At 57.7% G+C, this 19,240-nt stretch overlaps 1 protein-coding gene across 2 annotated transcripts; it reads left to right on the forward strand.

Annotated features, from left to right (window-relative positions):
- Positions 1 to 5,106: 5,106 nt before the first annotated feature.
- DBN1 (drebrin 1) lies at positions 5,107 to 19,163 on the forward strand. 2 transcript variants are annotated; one of them, XM_059698179.1, is made up of 15 exons: positions 5,107 to 5,364; positions 10,050 to 10,105; positions 10,705 to 10,817; positions 10,981 to 11,055; positions 11,151 to 11,297; positions 11,436 to 11,513; positions 11,770 to 11,921; positions 12,026 to 12,089; positions 15,008 to 15,067; positions 15,156 to 15,279; positions 15,986 to 16,123; positions 16,458 to 16,628; positions 17,055 to 17,737; positions 18,035 to 18,137; positions 18,276 to 19,163. In XM_059698179.1, exons 1-15 carry the CDS (start codon positions 5,279 to 5,281, stop codon positions 18,344 to 18,346), a joined length of 2,121 nt encoding a protein of 706 aa, XP_059554162.1. In that variant the 5' UTR covers positions 5,107 to 5,278; the 3' UTR covers positions 18,347 to 19,163. The 2 variants fall into 2 exon arrangements, with proteins under 2 accessions (XP_059554162.1, XP_059554161.1); XM_059698178.1 differs by lacking the exon at positions 15,986 to 16,123 and having other exon boundaries at positions 5,110 to 5,364.
- Positions 19,164 to 19,240: the final 77 nt, after the last annotated feature.

The following is a 19,240-nucleotide window of genomic DNA, read 5'->3' on the forward strand; positions in this document are numbered from 1 at the left end:
TTAGGGCTAACCATCCTAATGGTCCTTGTGATGGGGACAAGGAGGGCTCTTGGTCAGCCAGAGGAGAGGAAGGGGGATTCCATATGCTGGGCCCCGGTACCCACAGAAGGGGGATCCTGGTCCAGCCTGGCGTGGAGCTCAGAGAAGAGTTGAAATGGGAGGCTCACTTCTGCCTGGTACCTGGACACCTGGAGACTCTGGCGTCGGCCTTACCTATGTGGGGGCTCTTGCTTCTTACTGGTGCCCTCCACCACCCTAGGGGGATTGTCATCTCTCCGGCCCGAAGCCTGGACTGGAAAGGGACTGAAGAGAGGGCCCAAACTAGGCCAGGACCACGCAGCATATCCACGGCCACCTGTCCTTCAGGCTCCTTGGCATGAACATCTGAAGTTGGTGTTCTCCATAACTTGGGCCCCTCCCCTTTAAGAGAAGAGAAGGGTCTATTCTCTTGAGGACCCTGGGCAATGGGTACAGGGCTTCCTGTGTTATTTTCATGGTGTCTTGTCAGTGCCTGGCGCATAGTGGAAGGCCAAAAAATGTTTGCTGAAAGACTGAATGAGGTGCCTGTGAAACATTTAGGAGACATTCAGGGAGCAGCTGAAGATTCAAGTCTGGATTCACCTTGGGTTCAGTTCTGGAATGAGCTTGGGACAGGTCTGGGGCAGTCATCACAGGTGTTTCTAACTGATGCCTGTGGACGCTGGGAGCTGGACCCAGGCAGGTCTACCAAGAGAGAAGCAGGAGGGATACGGGTTTTCTTTCAACACAGACGTCCGGAGCATATTAAACAGTATCTTCCACTTCCACAGTGAAATGTATTCTCTACCATTTCTCTTGAACCATGAAGCCCTCAGTCCACACTTGGTTTCCATGGATACAAGCGAGTAAGATCACAGGGGTGGATGGTGAGTGCTGCTGGGAGTCCTCTGGGGAGAGGCTTCTCCCAGGCAGCCACCCTCCGCCTCAGCCTCGCGCTGCCACATGGTAATGCCAGCTGTGGCCTGATCTGCCAGTTTATTAACAGCATCCAGAGATCCAGACCTTTATGTGAAATCTGGTTTTTTAATGTTGGCAACTAAGATTTCTTTTTAAAATCCCATTTAAAAAAATAATAAACGTAGGCCAAGTGCAGTGTGAGGCCAGCCAGGGCCCCAGCATAGATAAGAGAGGAGAGCCCAGGAAGCACCAGCATCACAGCTCTGGGCAGAGGAAGCAGGAGCCGCCAAAGACGAGAGTTGTGGGCCTGTCGGCCTGGTGGTCTGGTGGGGTGGCTGGGGCTGGGCAGGAGTGTTTCCAGAAACTGCCAACAGTGTCAAGCAGGCAGATAAGCCAGGCGTCCAAAGGCGTTTCGCAACAAGGTAACATTTGGCCAGATCAGTTTAGCTGAGAGCTGGGCCACTGCCTGGGTTAGAGGGACAAGGCGGAGGGGGGAGGATGTAGAAGGAGTGTGCAGACAAGAGAGTGCAGACAGCTCTCTGAAGGCTGGGCTGTGGTGGCTACTCACTCAGCTGAGTGCCAAGAGGGGTGGAGGGGGGAAACTGGGAAGAGGGAAGGTGGGAGAATGTAAGGGGAAAGTGAAGAGCAGAGAGCTGAGGCTGAACCTCAGAAAGAGGGGCTCGCCTAGATGGAAGGAAGTAAAAGCAAGCATGGGGTACCTGTTCTGAATGGTCACCTCTGCCAGCACCCACAGAGCAATCACTCAATTTCATCTAATCCTCAAAATGCACTTAAGAGAAATCACATCAATGGCATGTTTCAGGTAAGGGACGGGAGGCTCAGAGAGGGAAAGCAGCCTGTCCAGAACCACCAGCCAGAATGGCCCAGGTCTGCGGGGCCAAGCATCAGAGGGTCTGCTCCGCACTGCACCTCAGCCTGTCCCCACAGAATCGCAGGGATCACGGTGTTCCAAAGCTGGGTGCAGGCTGGGCGGTGGTGACTGGGAAATGTCCCGGCGTCAGGCAGGGGGGCCATTAGCACCCTTGGGGATCAGTCTCCCCAGCTGAGGGGGCAGAGCCCAGGGCGGGGTCTGAGTGGGAACTGGAAAGACAGCCAGCAGGAGAGAGGCTTTTTCCAGCTCTGAGCGGCTGGAGTGCATTTGAAGTCAGCAGGGAGAGGCAGTGGAGGGCAAGCAACTGTTTCACCAGGTGCAGAGAACAGAGGCAGGAACTGGTGACTGGTGCTGTCTCAGTACCGCCGGCCTTGGAACACACACAGATGCACACAGCCCCAAGGAGCCCTCCATGCGGCCATGCGACGGGAAGGGAGCTGAGGCCGTGGGCTAAGGGGCGCAGCAGCCACACTGAGTCCAAAGCCAACCCTGAGAGTGGAGGTGGGGCTCCTCCCCAGTTGGTGGTGGTGCAGGGGGGGAGGGGGGCGCGTGTAGAGTTCCAGGGGAGCTGAGAGGACAAGCAGCTTGCTGGGAGCCTGAGGAGAACTTGGGAGATGGGGCCATTGTGCAGTGGGGTCTCTACAGAGTGCTCAGGGGGGGCACCAGGACGAGCCTGGGTGCCAATCAAAGCCTGGGGGACAGGGGTCCTCAAACTACGGCCCGCGGGCCACATGCAAACACAAATATTGTATTTGTTCCCGTTTTGTTTTTTTACTTCAAAATAAGATATGTGCAGTGTGCATAGGAATTTGTTCATAGTTTTTTTTTTTTTTTAAATATATTTTAATGATTTTTTACAGAGAGGAAGGGAGAGAGATAGAGAGTTAGAAACATCGATGAGAGAGAAACATCGATCAGCTGCCTCCAGCACATCTCCTACTGGGGATGTGCCCGCAACCCAGGTACATGCCCTTGACCGGAATCGAACCTGGGACCCTTCAGTCCGCAGCCCGACGCTCCATCCACCGAGCCAAACCGGTTTTGGCCATAGTTTTTTTTTAAACTATAGTCCGGCCCTCCAACGGTCTGAGGGACAGTGAACTGGCCCCCTGTTTAAAAAGTTTGAGGACCCCTGGACTAGAAGGTCAACTCACCTTGCCACGGACAAAAGTGACCATTACTTGGGGACTGAGTAGATCAAGAAGGACTCTCTCAACTGCAATTCAAACTAGTTTCATTAGAAACGGAGAATTTATCTCATTTAACTGAAAAGGTTAATGACTTCAGACTTGGTGGGATCTGGTACCATGGGTGTTATTAGGAGTTTCTATTCATCTCTCTGCGTGACTTTCCTCAGTGCTGGCTTTTTTCTCAGGAGGCTCTCCCCATCATTGGCAAAGACACCCCTCAGCCAGCTCTAGGCCCACATCCTGCCAGCTCAGCCCCCCGTGGAGCCTCCTAACGATTCCAGATCAGTCACTGAACCCCTTGGCTTTCTGACTGTTCAATGAGGTGACTGCTGCTGGACCCTCAGGCTGGAACCAGCTAGATCAGGGCCAGAACAGAGGTCACTTCCCATGAGTCCCCTCAGAGACTGTCCGATCAACGCTCCCCTATGCTTCACTTTGTCCTGGTTCCTGGAATAGACCATTGCCCACAAGCAAGCATTTTCCTCTTATCTGGGGAGGGTCACACCCTAATACCCCATCCATCCTGCCCTTTCCTGTATGAGTAACCCCTTAGTGTCTGTCCCTCGGCACACAGGGTACCCACCTCATCCTGCCGCCGCCCAAGATGCATCCCATCTGTAAGTTCCCTTAATAAACTCGTAATATAATGTAGTTGTCAGCCTCTTTCTTCAGTCTCTCAGCCTTAAGGAATTTTATGTAACAAGGATGCCTGACCATGGATGCTACTGCACGGGATACACTTCCTCCTTGTCCAGGACACCTACTCCCTGACTCCTGCCCTACACCCTCTAGCTGGCTATGGCCTGGGGAGCGACTCTGACTAAATTCCAGGCCAGGCTAGCCGCGACATGTGGAAGGGGAAGTGACGAGGGCATGCGGTGTGCTGCAGTGACGTGGGTTCCCATGCAGACATTATCCCTCAACAGCTGTGTGCCTCAGGCTGAGGCCCAACATCCCTCTGCCTACTTGTCCCAGTTCCCTTTAGTCCTGCGGGGGGGTCTCCTCCCTCTCCCAAATCCTCGGACCTTGTTCCAAGTGTGGGCTGTGGAGAAACTGCCAGGGCCAGGGGTCCATGGGCATAGTGGGCACAGAGTTTCCCAGGCAGGGGTCTGGGAAAATGTTTTGAATTTTAAGAGGGTTGTTCTCTCAAGCACTGGGAACTGCTGCTGGAGACCAATCACACGCTACTTACTCTCTTACTCCTCTTGGCCAACTCAGAAGTCAGATGCTACTTCCAGAAGGAAGTCTATGCTGGGAGGCTTGAGGCTCAGGGACAAGGCAAAGGATTTCCCTGGCTGGTTCCAGGGCCCAGGAGGCAGCTGGTCGGGAGGGGGGCTCCGCGTAGGGGTGGGGCAGAGGTGGTGGAAGGGGATGGCAATGCTGGGGTAATGATGTGAGCGGGGGCTGGGAATGGTCAAGGAGGCCGGGATGGAGGGGTGTGTTTGGGAACTGGGATCAGAATGGGAACAGGATAGGCTGGACTGAGGAGGGTGCAGCTAGGAATGGGGATTCGTGAATTGGGGGAGGGGGGGAGGTGCATGTTAAGCGTGGAGTTGGGAATGAGGCTGGAGCTGCTGGGATGGGAAGAAATGGGGCTGGATTTGGGGTTGGGATGCAGATGGCAATGGATAGTGACCGTGGTGGACTAGGAATGGGCCTTTTAGAGGTGGGGCTGGGTAGCAGATGGGGGTGTGTGCTTTGTGGCTGGGGGCTGGGGGTAGGGGTGGAGCAGGGATGGGGATGAGGCCCGGATAGAGAGAAATTAAGCAAGGGATGGGTCTGGGCCGGCTTGAAGTGAGTGGATGTGGGATTGGGACCGGGAGCTGATAAGAATGAAACTGAGTTGGTGAGGCTGGGGCTGGGGCTGGGGCAGAGAGTGAGCACCTGGGCTGGGGCCACGGGAGGTGAGGGTTTGGGACGCGGGTGGGACAGGCCTGGAGAGCGGAGGGGCAGATCTGCGCGGGCGCAAGGGCGCTGGGTGAGGGGCGCGGGGGCGCCCGAGGCAGGCCGGGAAGGGGGGGCGGACCTCCCCCTGGGCCGGGCCGGGGCGGCGCTAGGACCGAGGCGGAGGGACAAGCCGGGCGGAGCCAGCGCCCCCCGCCCCCCGCCGGCCGGCTCCCTTCCCCCGGCCGCTGGCTCTCTCCGCTCGCAGCGCTGCAGAGGCTCCGAGGCGGCGACGGCGGTGACTCCCTCCTCCCCTCCCTCCTCCTCTGTCTGTCCGTCTGTGCATCTGTCGTTCGGCCTCAGTCCGCCCCGCAGCATGGCCGGCGTCAGCTTCAGCGGCCACCGCCTGGAGCTGCTGGCGGCGTACGAGGAGGTGATCCGGGAGGAGAGCGCAGCCGACTGGTGAGCCCCCCGCCCCCGCCCCCGCCGGCCCCTTTGTCCCCGCGCCGCCGCGCCTTTGTTTCCATCTGCCCGCCGCTCGGCTGCGGGAAAGGTGGGGGCGACCCCGAAATGGTGCAGCGGCCCGGGAGCTCCGAAAGGGGCTGCCTTTGTGCGCGCCGGGGGAGGGGCCGGGGGTCCCGACGGGGCGCTGCCGGCCCCGAGCGCCCGAGGCCGCCCCCGGAGCGGTGTGGGAGAGGTGGCCGGACGCGGGCCGGAGAGACGCGGGGTCCGGACGTGTGGCCCGGGCTCGTGGCCCGGCAGGAGCCCATCCCCCGGCCCGGGCCCGGGGGACAGGTGTGCAAGGCCGGCCAAGGGCACCTTCGCTACCTTCGAGCGGGCACGGGCCGGGCGGGGACGGGGCGGGGACCCAGCTAGCGGAGCCAGCTCAGCCTGCCCTGCCCTGCCCAGCCCGGACGGATGGCCGCAGCACAAAGGAACGCTGGGGCGGGGGAGGAGCGGAGAGGGCTAGGGGCCGGTGCCCCGCCCACCGGGGGGGCCTCTCGGAGTTGGGGTGTGATGGAAAGATGTTCATGGCCACATGGCAACAGCCCAGGGACTCCCGTTCTCCGGGGCCGCGGAGGGGGCAGGGTGAAGGGATTTCAGGGATCGGGCAGCTGGACTGGGAGATGCCAAGGGGGCCGAACTGCCTGCCGAGAGGGCCGTCTGGGGACCCTGGGAGGAAGCCCTCAGGCGCACAAGCCTGGAGGGAGCCCCCAGGAAGGGATGAGGAGCTGAGCAGATCTGAACCCTTGGCCCCGCGGCCAGTGCAAGGGGCTCTCAGCTCCCTGGTGGGGGAGGAGCGGGATTGCCCTCTCCCCGTCCACAGCTATTGTCTCCAGCTTGAGCTGGGCGGGGTGGACCACCTGCTCTGGGTGGAAAGAAAGCCAAGGGGTTCCACACTGCCCCATTCCGGAATCATTCACCCCCAAATACTCATCTCTTGGGTGAGGTGCTCATTCTGTTCCCAGACCTCTACTCCCGCTGGCCGGCAGGATACCAAGGCACGGAGTGAGGGCAGGCCTGAGGGACCTCACTTGGCTGGCTTTACCCAAGTAGGGAGGGCATTCCGGTAGGAATACTGACCTGGGGGCCGGAGGAGGGGACGAGTGGCCAGGCGTCCATGCCACAGCACTGCAGCACTGGCCGGTAGCCAGGCCTGCCTGGAGAGATGGACTCGGGAGACAAGCTCCCATGTTCTGTAGGTCAGTCATAGGAGAGGCCAGCATAGGCCAGCATAAGTGGGTAGCCGGCCAGCCCGTTGTCCCAGCCCTGCTCCTGGGGGCTGAGATCATGGGAGGAGTTCAGGGCAAGTGGCCAGCTTGGCCTGGTGGAGGAACTGGCCTTGGGATATTATGGGCCCTGCCTGGGGAGGGGCGTGGTCCATCTCAGAATGCCCCCCTCGCCCTCAGTCTAGGGGTACTGTCTACCACCATATCACTGCCCCTAACCTCCCAAAAGCAGAACTCTGGGGGCCCAGTGCAGGACCACAAACCACTGCTGGCCCACCTCCTGCTCAGTAGAGCCCTGAGCTCCCGTCACCGAACAGTATCCATGTGGCCAAAACTAGTTATTCATCACTGGCGTGCGTCACTTCCCATCTGGGTTTTGTGTGGGACACACAGATGCACACATGTACCCTTGCATGTGCACACATTTGTTCACTCCCAAGGGCCTAGATAGCATTTTGTAAAAAGGGGTGGAAATGACATCCTACAGTGTGTGTGGGGGGGGGGCATGAATGCCCCCAGCTGCCGGCATTGAGCTAGGGATACAGTGGGGTCTCAGGACTTAGGAGCAGAACCTGTACTCAGAGGCCAGAGGAAGGTGTCTTGGATAAAACTGCTGCCTGGGGAAAGGGGGCTTGTCATTATTCTCCCTTTCCTGGCCTCTGAGTGGTGAGGGTGGTGGGGCGAGCTCACTTCTTTTGAAATGGACCACTGCCCAGTCACGGGGACAGGGGACCCAGGAAGAGCCAGTGTTGCCCTGGATGTGACATGACTCAGTGTGACCACACAAGAATTCATTCCTCTCTGATCCTCTTGAAAATAGAAGAGGGGCCCCTGGCTAGTGTAGTGAGTTGGTTGAGTGCCTTCCCATGCACCGATTCCCCATTGGGGTTCATGCTCCGTTGCAGGCGCCATCCCCAGTAGGGGGCATGCAGGAGGCAGCCGATCAGTGCTCCACTCTCATCAATGTTTCTCTCCCTCTCCCTTCCTCTCTCTCCCAACTCAATAAAAACTTTAAAAAAAATAAGAAGAAGAAACAAAAGAAAAGAAGAAGAGGGAATTGGGCTCAACCATACCTGGGACATCCAGGGCTCTTCCATCTCTAATATCTGAGAGTGCCATTGTCTTGAGGGCTCTGCCTGCCCTCAGCCTCTCGCCTCAGCTGACCCCAGCATTTCTCCTTGGAGCTGCCATATTCCGGGTCCTACCTCATTCCAGTTTCTCTGGCCTAGATGGTTTCTCAGAGCTTGTGTCAATATTACAAATACCTACTGGTGCTATTGTGTGCTGGATCCTGAACCCAGAGAGTGAAGTGTGTTGGCTGACTGAGTCAGATATCCGCCTTCACGAAGCTTAGGTTCAAGGCAATGTCTGTCACCAGGGGCTGGAGCTGGTGAGATGTGTAGAGTCCCGGTTCCCCCACTCCTGATTGCTTGTGCTGTCCGGGCCCAGGCTGCCTCTGATGTATGTGAGAAGCACTGGTGTAGTGAGATCTGGGGCGGGCTCAGATGCCTCTTCCATCCCTGCTGGGATGTGCTAAGTGGTGTGGGGCGGCGCACAGCTTCCTGGCGATCTGGCATCAGGACCCCGAGGGATTTCTGCCAAGGGTGGGCATGGGTGGAGAAACAGACCTAGCCTTCCTGCGAAGGGAACCGTGTACACACAGTCTCCAGAGTGGGAAATATTCAGAACTGCGTTCGGCATCAGGGAGCCATTGAGGTTAACCCAGGCGTGTGGTGTGGATGCAGAGGTCCAGCTGGAAGGGCAGGTGGGTAGAGCCCAGGACCGAAGGCCTGTTGAAGCCCTTGAACGTAGATGTGGTTTCTGCCTGATCAGGGCTGTGGCCGGAGTGAGAAAGATGCCTGAGAGTAGGTAGGCAAGGACTGAGGACGGAAGGGGCAGGGCAGGCGTTCCTGGGAGTAGCAAGGGCCCACAGAGCCTTCGAGAGGCTGACATTCATCCCTGGGCAGTATGCTGCCTAAGGCAGTGTCTGGGGACCAGGGTCTCGGAGTTCTGCCTCAGTTTCTCATCTGTGGAATTGGGAAGGACAGACCCTGCTTCTCTGAGGGCCCTTTGTTCCCAGTGGTGGGTTAGGGCAGCCGGACAGGTGGTGGGACAGCTGTTCTGGGAAGCAGCTGCCAGCAAGGGGGCCCGGGCAACAGTTGGAGCAAGAGCTCCCCGCCTCACAGCCCACCTGTGTCCCTTTCATGAGGGAGGGATCCTGGGAATTGGGGTGTGTGTGTGTGTCCTTAGCAGTGACTTGTGCAGGCCCTCCTTTTTGCTCTCCTGCTTCCTCCCTCTCTCCCTTCTTTTTCTTTCCCTTCCCTTCCTCTCTCCTTCATTTCCTCTTTATCCCTTTCTTTTTGTCTTCTCTTTCTTCCGCCTCTCCCCGTTGTCCCCACTGACTCTCCCTTTCTCTTGTCCAGACCGCTTGTGCTCCCACCACCCTCCCAGTCCCCTGCCTTCTGCCTTGGCAATAGGGAAATGGGGAAGGGACTGAGCCCTCTGGAGCCTCTGGAACAAGGCCCTTCCTTGCCCCAGGCCTGTTCTCCCCAAGGGGGTCCTCAGGAGCAGACATCTCTGCCTTCCCTTCTGTGAAGTGGATGCTGTGCCACTGCCACTTGGGAGGAAAAGCTAGGAGAGAGGAAAAAAGCTAGGAAGGCTGCTCAGTCAGCTTTCTGGTGAAGCTAAGGCTAAAGGAGAGGCTGGCAGTCCCAGGAGGCCCGGGCCTCAGCGGCAGCAGAGGTGGCCTAGGGGCTGGAAGACCAGGAAGAGCAAAATCACCGGGCGGTCTGGGCAAGAGGGATCTGGGTGACCGCATCCACGTTTCAGTGAGGCAGCGAGCAAGGCTGAGGGTGTGTCCCTGGGGTCCTTTGTGTTGAGGAGACTGCAGTTGGAGTGGGCCCGGCATGTGCCAGTCGCTGGGTTGCCATGGTTACCAGGGGATGCCCTGATCAGAGTGAGCACCAGGTTCTTTCTCCTCCCCTTCTCCTGCTGTGAGGGGAGGGGCCGTGGGTACCCAGACACACGCCTGGCAACAGCCAATGGGGGATGAGGAGCATGGTAGCCAGGGAACAGTAACCAAGGAACCATCGCCTTGGAATCTCCATGTCACACCCGCTGGCTGAGTTGTAGGCTGCCAGGACCAGAGCTCCCAGGACGTGACGCATGGACAGTGATTTCTACCCGACCCCCATTGTTTATTCCCCACCTAACCCAGGCGCCCCTCTACCAGGTCTCAGGGCGTCCCCCCTCCAGAAATGGTTCCTAGCCCTATTGTCAGGCAGTGAGTGCTGGGGCAGAGCCCCCTTCCTGTCCTGCCCCTTCTGTGTCCCTCCTCCTCCTCCCTAGAGCTGTCCCCACCCAAAATTGGCAGCCTGGGCCTTGACAGTTCTAAGAACCACCACTCCCTCTCCCCAGGGCTCTGTACACATATGAGGATGGCTCAGATGACCTCAAGCTTGCAGCATCGGGAGGTAAGAATTCCAGCCATTCCTTTGCCTTCTCTCAGCCCTTCCTCCCCGCTCCTCTGGTTGTTTTCTTCCCCGCCCGCTTGGCTGTAGGTCACCTGGCGCCTGGTCACCTCCTTGCCTGCATCCAGCAGACCCACACTTGTCCGGCAGGTGTCCTTCCTGATCATCCCTCAGCTCCCCAGGGTGGGAGGGAGGCAGCCTGTTTCCTATTTGATAAGGAGTAGACAGCCTCAGAGAGGAGGAGTCACACAGCCCAAGTCCCCAGCTATGGGGAGGGGACCTGGTAGGGATGGCCCGGATCGCCCTCACTTTCTCTAGAGCCCAAAGGCTTTCTTTTACCTCACCAGTTACTAGTATGTCATGAGGATGTGTGAAGAACAAGCATTTCCTCAGTCCTACCCCAAATCAGGCCTTGGGGACTCAGAGGCAAAGCCAGTGCCTGCCTGCCACTCATTCTCACACCAACACAGAGCTCTGGGAGGGAAGAGGGGGGAGGGGCTGTGCCTGCAGAGCCCACAAATGGAGCCTTTCCTTTGGGTTCCAGGCCCTCGGTGGGGTAAGGGTTAGGAGATGGGAGTCCTGATGCCTCCTAATTCCTCCAGACGGGGGCTTGCAGGAACTCTCAGGCCATTTTGAAAACCAGAAGGTGATGTACGGCTTCTGCAGCGTCAAGGACTCCCAGGCTGCGCTGCCAAAATACGTGCTCATCAACTGGGTATGCAGCTGTGGGCTGGGAAGGGAGCTGAGACCCCGGAACAGTTACCCTCCACCCTCTGACACCTCTGGAGGGAACCCCACTCTACCCCTGGGAAGAGAGCCCAGCCCTCCTTGTCCTTTCTTGTCCTTTCTCAACCCCCTCTTTGTTGGCTACTTTGCAGGTTGGTGAAGATGTGCCTGATGCCCGAAAATGTGCTTGTGCCAGCCATGTGGCTAAGGTGGCTGAATTCTTCCAGGTGCGAGTCGGGGTGGGACCGGCTACCCAGGGTCTGTGTGCTGATGGTGGTGATGGGAGGGAGCCATACTGCCTGAACACACCTTCTTGCTGCAGGGCGTCGATGTGATTGTGAATGCCAGCAGCGTGGAAGACATAGATGCGGGCGCCATTGGGCAGCGGCTTTCCAACGGTCTGGCACGGCTCTCCAGCCCTGTGCTGCACCGGCTGCGGCTGCGTGAGGATGAGAATGCTGAGCCGGTGGTCAGTGTGCCTGAGGCCAGCTGGCCCTGCCCAGGGCTCTCCTCCTCCCGCCCTCTCAGTCCTCAGCCTTTTCTGGTAGGAACTCTGGGAGCTCTCAGCCTGCTCTCGGAGCTCATACCAGGCCCTGTGACTCTGCAGGGCACCACCTACCAGAAGACTGACGCAGCTGTGGAGATGAAGCGGATTAACCGTGAGCAGTTCTGGGAGCAGGCTAAGGTGTGGACCCCAACCCCAGCCTGCAGGCTGAGCTGACCCGACCCCATGGGGTAGCCCTGGGATTCTCTCCTCAAGTCCCCCATCAATAGTGTGTCCCATCCCGTGTGCTCCCCCAACTGAAAGAGTGAGACTTATGCCCGGGGGACTCATGTTTTCTCAGAACCCAGACCTCACTGGCCCTGGGTTGGGGATGGCCTGGTGGGACAGGGGGACCCCAGGCTCAGGGTCTTCACTGCCTTGGCACGGGCGGCTGCAGAAGGAGGAGGAGCTGAGGAAGGAGGAGGAGCGGAAGAAAGCCCTGGATGAGAGGCTCAGATTTGAGCAGGAGCGGATGGAGCAGGAGCGGCAAGAGCAGGAGGAGCGGGAACGGCGCTACAGAGAGAGGGAACAGCAGATTGAAGAGCACAGGTGTGCCCAGCCCCGCCCTGCTGCAGGCCCCGCCCTGCCACAGGCAGGTCCTTGTGGGCCCTCCGTAAGGGTGCATGCCCACTTAGGCTCACTTATCATTTCAGGAGGAAACAGCAGACTTTAGAAGCTGAGGAGGCCAAGAGGCGGTTAAATGAGCAGTCCATCTTTGTAAGTTCTTAACCAGGGCTTCCAGCCTCCTGGTCAGGGAGATGAGGGTGGGCCCTGTGCTCCCGGGCCTCTTGGGGAGACAGTGCTGGGTGTTCTGGGTCCTGCTCCATGGGCTGCCGTGAAGGGTCAGATCTGCCACTCAATCACGTGGGGTCTGGCCCGGAGCTGAGTAAAGCTTGGAGAAGCTTCTACTTTAGTCTGAAAGAGGAAAATCTATCTTGACCCAGACCCTCACTGACCAGGCTCCCTTGCCTGGCTTGAGGGGCTCAGATGGATTAGACATGCTTTCTGCACGTAGGGCTGCAGACCTGGTCCCCCAACACTAATGCTGAAGAGCCACACAAATGAATCTGGCTGGTGCTCTGAGCGATACACTGTGTGTGCAGTGTCTCCTTCAGAACAGCCCCTTGTTCCAGCGATGCTGTCTGAACCTTCAAACATTGGGGTGTCCCATAGGGCCTGTGGATTGGCCCTTTGAAAATCCTCATGCTTTGAATTAAGGTCATCCAGTGGTGCGATATAGTTCAGGACGGGAGGTGGGGGGTACTTGTCTGGGTTGGGACTATGATGGGCAGATGTTGGGCCTTGGGGACCCAAAGGAGCTTCAGTGCCACATCCACAGGAGAAGACTGGGAGGGAGGGGGCAGGACACCCTGCAGGCATTGGCATTAAGTGGCTCTCATAGGTCACCAATCCCGCCAGCCTCTGGATGGGTGGAGGTAATGTGTAGTTGGTAAGCTCCAGCCTCATTCATTCAACAAACCCTTGCCACCACCTGCCTGTGCCAGGTGTTAAAAATATGGTGGTGAAGATGAACAAGATGAAATTAACCGAAGATTTTATTTTTAAAATACACATAACATGACATGTAACATCTTAGCCGTTTTTAAATATACAGTTTAGTGGCATTAAATACATTCACGTTGTACAAGCATCACTACGGTTTATCTCCAGAATTTTTTTCACCTTCCCATTCTTAAACTCTGTACTCATTAAACACTAACTCCCCATTCTCCCCTCCCCCTAGCCTCTAGCAATCTACTTTGTCTCTATGCATTTGACTTTTCTAGGTATCTCACGTGAGTGGAATCATACAGAATTTTTCCTTTGGTGACTGGCTTATTTCACTCGATATAATTTCTTCATGGTTCATCCATGTGTCAGAATGTCTCCTTCCTTTTTAAGGCTAATAATATTCCACTGTATATACCACATTTAGTTTGTCCATTCAGAGCAAGGGCTTTTTTTGAAAAAGCTTCTTTTTATAGGAAATTTCACACCCACAAAGTAGGAAGAATAGCATAGTGTCCCCTCTGAGCTGATCACTTATCTTGCACTAATTATCAACATTTGAGGCACAATCTTAAGGAACTTGCACCATTATTTGATAGTCCCATCTGACCCCTTCATGTGTGGCTCCTGTGATAGTGACAGTGGCTGTTCTGACAGGTCAGTGTAGTGGCCTTACAAGTTCAGGTCCTCTAGGAAGATCCCATGTGAGGAACTTTGGAATTTAGAACTATAAAATGCTTCCTCTCTTCTGATAAGACTTGCATTTCTTGCCTGAGTTCCCTCTGTGCCTGGGCTGCCGGGAGCTCCTGTGTATCTGCAGATGCTCAGGCGCAGCGGCTTCTTCCTGCCCACAGCCCTAACTTGTCTCGGTGTTTTTCACGTCGTTGGTAGGTGGGAAACCAACTCTGGTCTTTTTTTTTTTTTTTTTTTTTCCCAAACGAAGCAGAGGAACCTAGGGAGGTTATACTGGCAGGGACAGAGTATCCGCAAAAGCTGGTTGGGTATTCATTATGGGAAGGCAAGGAGAATGACTGGAGCCCAGTGGGCTGAGGAGCAGGGGAACTGGGGAAGGTAGAGGAGTCTAGACTTCATTCTGGAAGTCACGAAGTTTTGAGTGACATCCCTCTTGAAGGGGGACACTGAAGGGCATTCTAATGCACCCTATTGGTTATGCATGTGCTCAAAACCAGGAGCCCGGCTGCTTCACCACCGCACCTGCCGCTCTTTGTCCCCCCTCAGTCCCTCCTGCCCCATTTGCCACAGGAGCAGCAGGGGGCACTATGAAGAGGCTTTGGTGTAGTGAATTCAACTGAGCAGACATGTGCCAACTCCACCTCATGCTGGCCACACACAGAGACCTGAGTTCTCATCCTGTGTCACCCGCAAAGGGTAGGGGACTTGACCCCAGAAACAGGAGGTTTCCGACACAGTGTAACCTGTGGTGTGTGCTTAGAACACCTGGTGGGGACCCAAAGAAGGAAAGGACCTGAATGGGCCACGGACCTCTTCCCCAGGAGGCAGTGCCCAAGCTGAGGCCAGAAGCAGGAAGAGTTGGACCTGGGGTGGGGGCTGGGCGTCTGAGGAGAGAGGTTCATCTCCCATACCAAGTGGTAAATGGCATGCATGTTCCAGGGATGACAACTATTATGTCATGCTGAGGACGCTAGGTCTACATCTCAGGGAGTGTGGGCAGGTCAGGGTATAAGGGGGCTGGTGGGGAGGTGACAGGGATGAGGTCAGGCAGGGGAAGGGAAATGTGGGCCAAGTCAGGGGTGGAGGGAGGTTAATGAGGAAGCCTCAGTCACGAGGCTGAAATCCAGACGGCGCTATTGGCTAGATACTGGGGTAGGAGGTTTGAAAAAAGTTGGCTGCAAAGCAGGGAGTGCTCCTGGAAGACTGGGGATCTGGGGTGAAGGAGCAGGAGGAGCTGAGCTGGGTGCCCAGGCATCTGTCCAGGCTGGAGATGAGGTGGCTGAGGGCCTTGTGGATGGAGAGAAGGAGCTGTGTGATGGTGGTAAAGGGAGCAGAGGTGCCACCTGCAAGCCTCTTCCTGCCAGATTATGGAGGAAACGTGGGGCTAGAGCTCCTGGTGGGGGTGCCCAGGACACTGTCCCTTTTTCCCCCAGGGTGACCGGAGGGATGAAGAGGAAGAGACCCAGATGAAGAAGTCAGAATCGGAGGTAGAGGTGAGAGCTGGGGTTCAGGGCAGGTGAGTCCATCAGGGAGTGCCGCAGTCTGGCCAGCCTGTCTCTGACCCTTCCCTTGTGCCCCCAGGAGGCAGCGGCCATTATTGCCCAGCGGCCCGACAACCCACGGGAGTTCTTCAAGCAGCAGGAACGAGTCGCATCGGCCTCTGTGGGCAGCTGCGATGTACCCTCGCCCTTCAATCATAGACCAGGTAGTCCCAGGTCCCACCCCCACCTGACCCCCACTCAGGTTTTGGCCCTGAGCCTCTTTGACACTATTTTCTGGAAGAGAAGCCTTGCCCAAGGACCCTTGGAGAAGGCAAGGTTGTTCATCAAGCGTGCTCCCACCCACTGCCTCCCAGGTGGCAGGACTGAGAAGGCTGGGGAGGTGATGGTCAATGTTGGGCTTTGGCTGAGCAGTGGGCAGTGCTAGAGGCCATCTAGGCAGCTCTGGCATGGGCTAAGGCACGCCCCTGGCCGTAGGGAGTGGCCCTGCTGGGGTTAAACCAGGTCCAGCCTGAGGGCTGTGGTGCATGTGAGGCAGCCCTGGAGCCTGCACCCAGGATCCCGGTCAGGGTTCTCATTGTAGCTTCTGCCTCCCCAGAAGCACCCTTCTGCTCTGTCTGCTGGTCTGAGTGTTTGACCCTGTGTGTGCTTGGCCTGTGCTGGGGTTTCGGGGGTGGGGCAGGCTGTCCATGGGTGTGTGTTTTGCAGAGGCTGGCTGTGTTGGGCAGGCTCCTTGCTTTTTGTGGCTGGTGCTTGAGGCTGTAGCCCAGCTTGGCTGAATGTGCGCCCTGGCCAAAGGCAGCTTGGATATCCAGGGCCAGCTCTGGGGGTGGGTGAGGCCTTGGGGCGGGGGTGGGGGAGACTGACCCTCTCTTGTCCTCTGTCTCTCTCTCTGTCTGTCTCTCTCGGCAGGTCGTCCGTACTGCCCTTTCATAAAGGCATCAGACAGTGGGCCTTCCTCCTCCTCCTCTTCCTCCTCCTCCCCTCCACGGACTCCCTTTCCCTATATCACCTGTCACCGCACCCCAAACCTCTCTTCCTCCCTCCCATGTAGGTAGCAGCCCCAGGCCTCGGCAGGGGGGTAAGAAGGGCCCCACTTCCCAGCAGCACCCCTGCCCTTACTCCCCAGCCTGACCACTGATCTCTGGTGTTTGTCCCCAGAGCAGGTACTGCCTGCCTCTTTTCCCTGGCCCTGAAGGGGCACTGACCCCCAGGGGCCTGGCTTATAGGGTCTGGAGTTGTGGTCTGGACCCTGGGGAGCCTGGGGAGCTCCCAGCCCCCCACCCAGACTCCAGAGAAGAGATGCTGGCCAGGCCCTGAGGTGTACAATCCTGGTCCCACCTGGCTTCTTGGCCCTCATTAACCGTGGGGGTTTGTTCCACAGGCAGCCACCTGGACAGCCACCGGAGGATGGCACCCACCCCCATCCCCACCCGGAGCCCATCTGACTCCAGCACAGCCTCCACCCCTGTCTCTGAGCAGATCGAGCGGGCCCTGGATGAGGTCACGTCCTCTCAGCCTCCACCACCACCACCACCACCTCCACAAACCCAAGGTAAGTGAGGGGCCCGAGCTGTCCTGGGCCTCTCACCAGTCCCTGTGCTGAAAAACCCAGGCGACCATGGTAACAACTCCCCAGGCGCCTGGGCCACCCATCACCCAAACTGTACTGCCCTGGAGGTGGCTGTGGCAGGGAGGAGCCTGGTGTGGCAGTCAGACCTACCCGCTGAGCCTCCGTGTCTCTCCATGGAGTAGGACCCAGGCCTTCCTCCCAAGGCTGCTGAGTGGCTTGCAGACACTCGGTAAAGGGGCAGCAGAACCCAGTGGGTGCTGGAGGGTGCTCTGCATGGAGCTATTAATAGAGGCCTTCTTTCCAGGAGGTCGTCAGATTTTCAGTGCACGACAGGGTAGGTAGTGTGCTTGTCCAGGCCTTCGCTGATGGAGCTGGTCACATCTGTCTCCTCCATTTGTTCTGTAACAGAGACCCAGGAGCCTGGCCCCGGCCTGGAGGGCGAAGGGACCAGCAAGGAGGCCAGAGCTGCAGCCCCTGAGGCCTGGGCTGGCCCCGTGGAGGAGTCCCCGCAGGCACGGGGGCCTCCCCAGGGGCAAGGCAGCCCCATAGAGGACTTTATGTTCATGGTGGCTCCTGAGCAGGCTGTCCTGGCTGCCCCTCTAGAGCCTGCCATAGCCAACACCACTGCAGCCGACACCCTGGCAGCTGCTGCCATTGAAACCGATGGCGTTGCTGCTGCTGACACCGCTGTTGCCAACACTGTCGCCCCTGCCACTGCCAGCCTCATTGACCTATGGCCTGACAACGGGGATGGTGCCTCGGCACCCCAGGCTGAGCCTAGCGCTCTGACAGCACCCTCAGGTGCCGAGGTCACTCTGGCGGAGGTGCCCCTGCTGGATGAGGGGGCTCAGGAGCCACTGCCACCAGCAGGTGAAGTCTGTGCCAGTCTCCTCAATTTTGATGAGCTGCCTGAGCCACCAGCCACCTTCTGTGACCCAGAGGAGGAAGTAGAAGGGGTGCCCCTGGCTGCTCCCCAGGCCCCTACTCCACCCTCTGCTCTAGAGGAGCTGGATCAGGAGCCGGAGCCGGAGCCCGAGCCGGAGCCCCACCTACTGACCAATGGCGAGACCACACAGAAGGAGGGGACTCAGGTAGGGCAGGGCAGCCTGGTGGTAGGGTTGGAAGTCAGGGCTTGAGAAGGGGGCTGACCCTGAGTGTTTTAGGCTTGCAGCAGTACCCCTTTCTCTGTGACCCACATTATTAGGAGGAAGCTGTATTCCATTCGCCTTCCCTGGGCCAGCTCTGCTTTTGTTCCCAAGTCAGGTGTCTGTTTTCTTGGTAACCATGGATGGAATCACTGGTTGCTGGAGAAACTGTCTCAGGCCTGGTAGGTCAGCCCTAGTCTTGCAGGGTGGGGCCACCGTAACCCGGTGCTTTCCTCCTCGCAGGCCAGTGAGGGGTACTTCAGCCAATCACAGGAGGAGGAGTTCGCCCAATCAGAAGATCTGTGTGCAAAGGCTCCGCCTCCTGTGTTCTACAATAAGCCTCCAGGTAGTGTGGGTATGGATGGTGGGTCAGAATTAGGATGGGGATGCTGGGTTTAAGTGTGGGCGGGCACAGTGCCCAGGGGGCTACAGCCGTGGGTCTGCTGGCCATTTCCTTAACTGCCCTCTTTTCCCAACACCATAGAAATTGACATCACCTGCTGGGATGCAGACCCAGTCCCGGAAGAGGAGGAGGGCTTCGAGGGTGGCGATTAGCAGTGGCGCCCACCCTCAGGCTGTCCTTGCCAAGACCACCCACCTGCGCTGGCCTCTGCCCAGATGGCCCGCTGCGCCTGTACTCGAAGACGCTCCGCCTGGCACCCACTCGATCCCGGCCCTGTCCGGGGACTTGGCCGCTTCCTTGCCCAAAGGGCCTGACTTTTACAGCTTTTCTTTCTTTTTTTAAAAAAAAGTTGATAGGAGACTTGTACAGTTGACTGGTTTTCCTCCCGTTGGTAGTTGAAATGTTGTTGCAAATTCCATCCCCTCCCCACCCGGTCCAGATTGTAGCGCTTAGCCCTCCCTGCTCACTCAGCTGGCCAGGGTGGAGGCCTCACCCTGTTTGGGGCCTGGTGAGGGGGGAGCTCTGGTGGGAAAATGTCCCCCACATCTTTTCCTAGTTTTATGTTTCTTGGAAAAATATCACTTTGTATTCTTTGTCCAGGGCTTCAGATATTTTGCACGAATTTGAAAACATGGCAATAAATGGCTCGCGGGCTCTGGCTCCCTGGGACCCCCTCCCTGCCCGTCTCTTGACCTCTACCCACCTGGCCCTAAGGAAGTAGCAGGCCCAGCTGGGGCGGCTCAGCTTCCCAGCCCTTTCCTGCCTCCTCCTGCTGGGCGGGTCCCAGGCTGGAGGCCTTAGGCCCGATTCAGGTCAGGGCTATGGGTGGGACCCAGGGCTTGGGTGGCCCCTCCCCAACTCCCTTCTTTGCTTGGGTCCCTTTTTCACATTCAGTAACTGTTTTTTGGAAAGCACAAACTTCTGTAACGGGTCGTGCTCATGTCTGTTAATAAAGAAATCCAGATCCCTTTGGGCCTGCTGCTGGGCCGCCTGCCCTTGACCCCTTTCCCCAACTTTTCCCACCTCTAAGGCCACAGGGGCACCTC

This window comes from Myotis daubentonii, chromosome 5, assembly GCF_963259705.1.
Source record: "Myotis daubentonii chromosome 5, mMyoDau2.1, whole genome shotgun sequence".
NCBI classification, from domain to species: Eukaryota; Metazoa; Chordata; class Mammalia; order Chiroptera; family Vespertilionidae; genus Myotis; species Myotis daubentonii.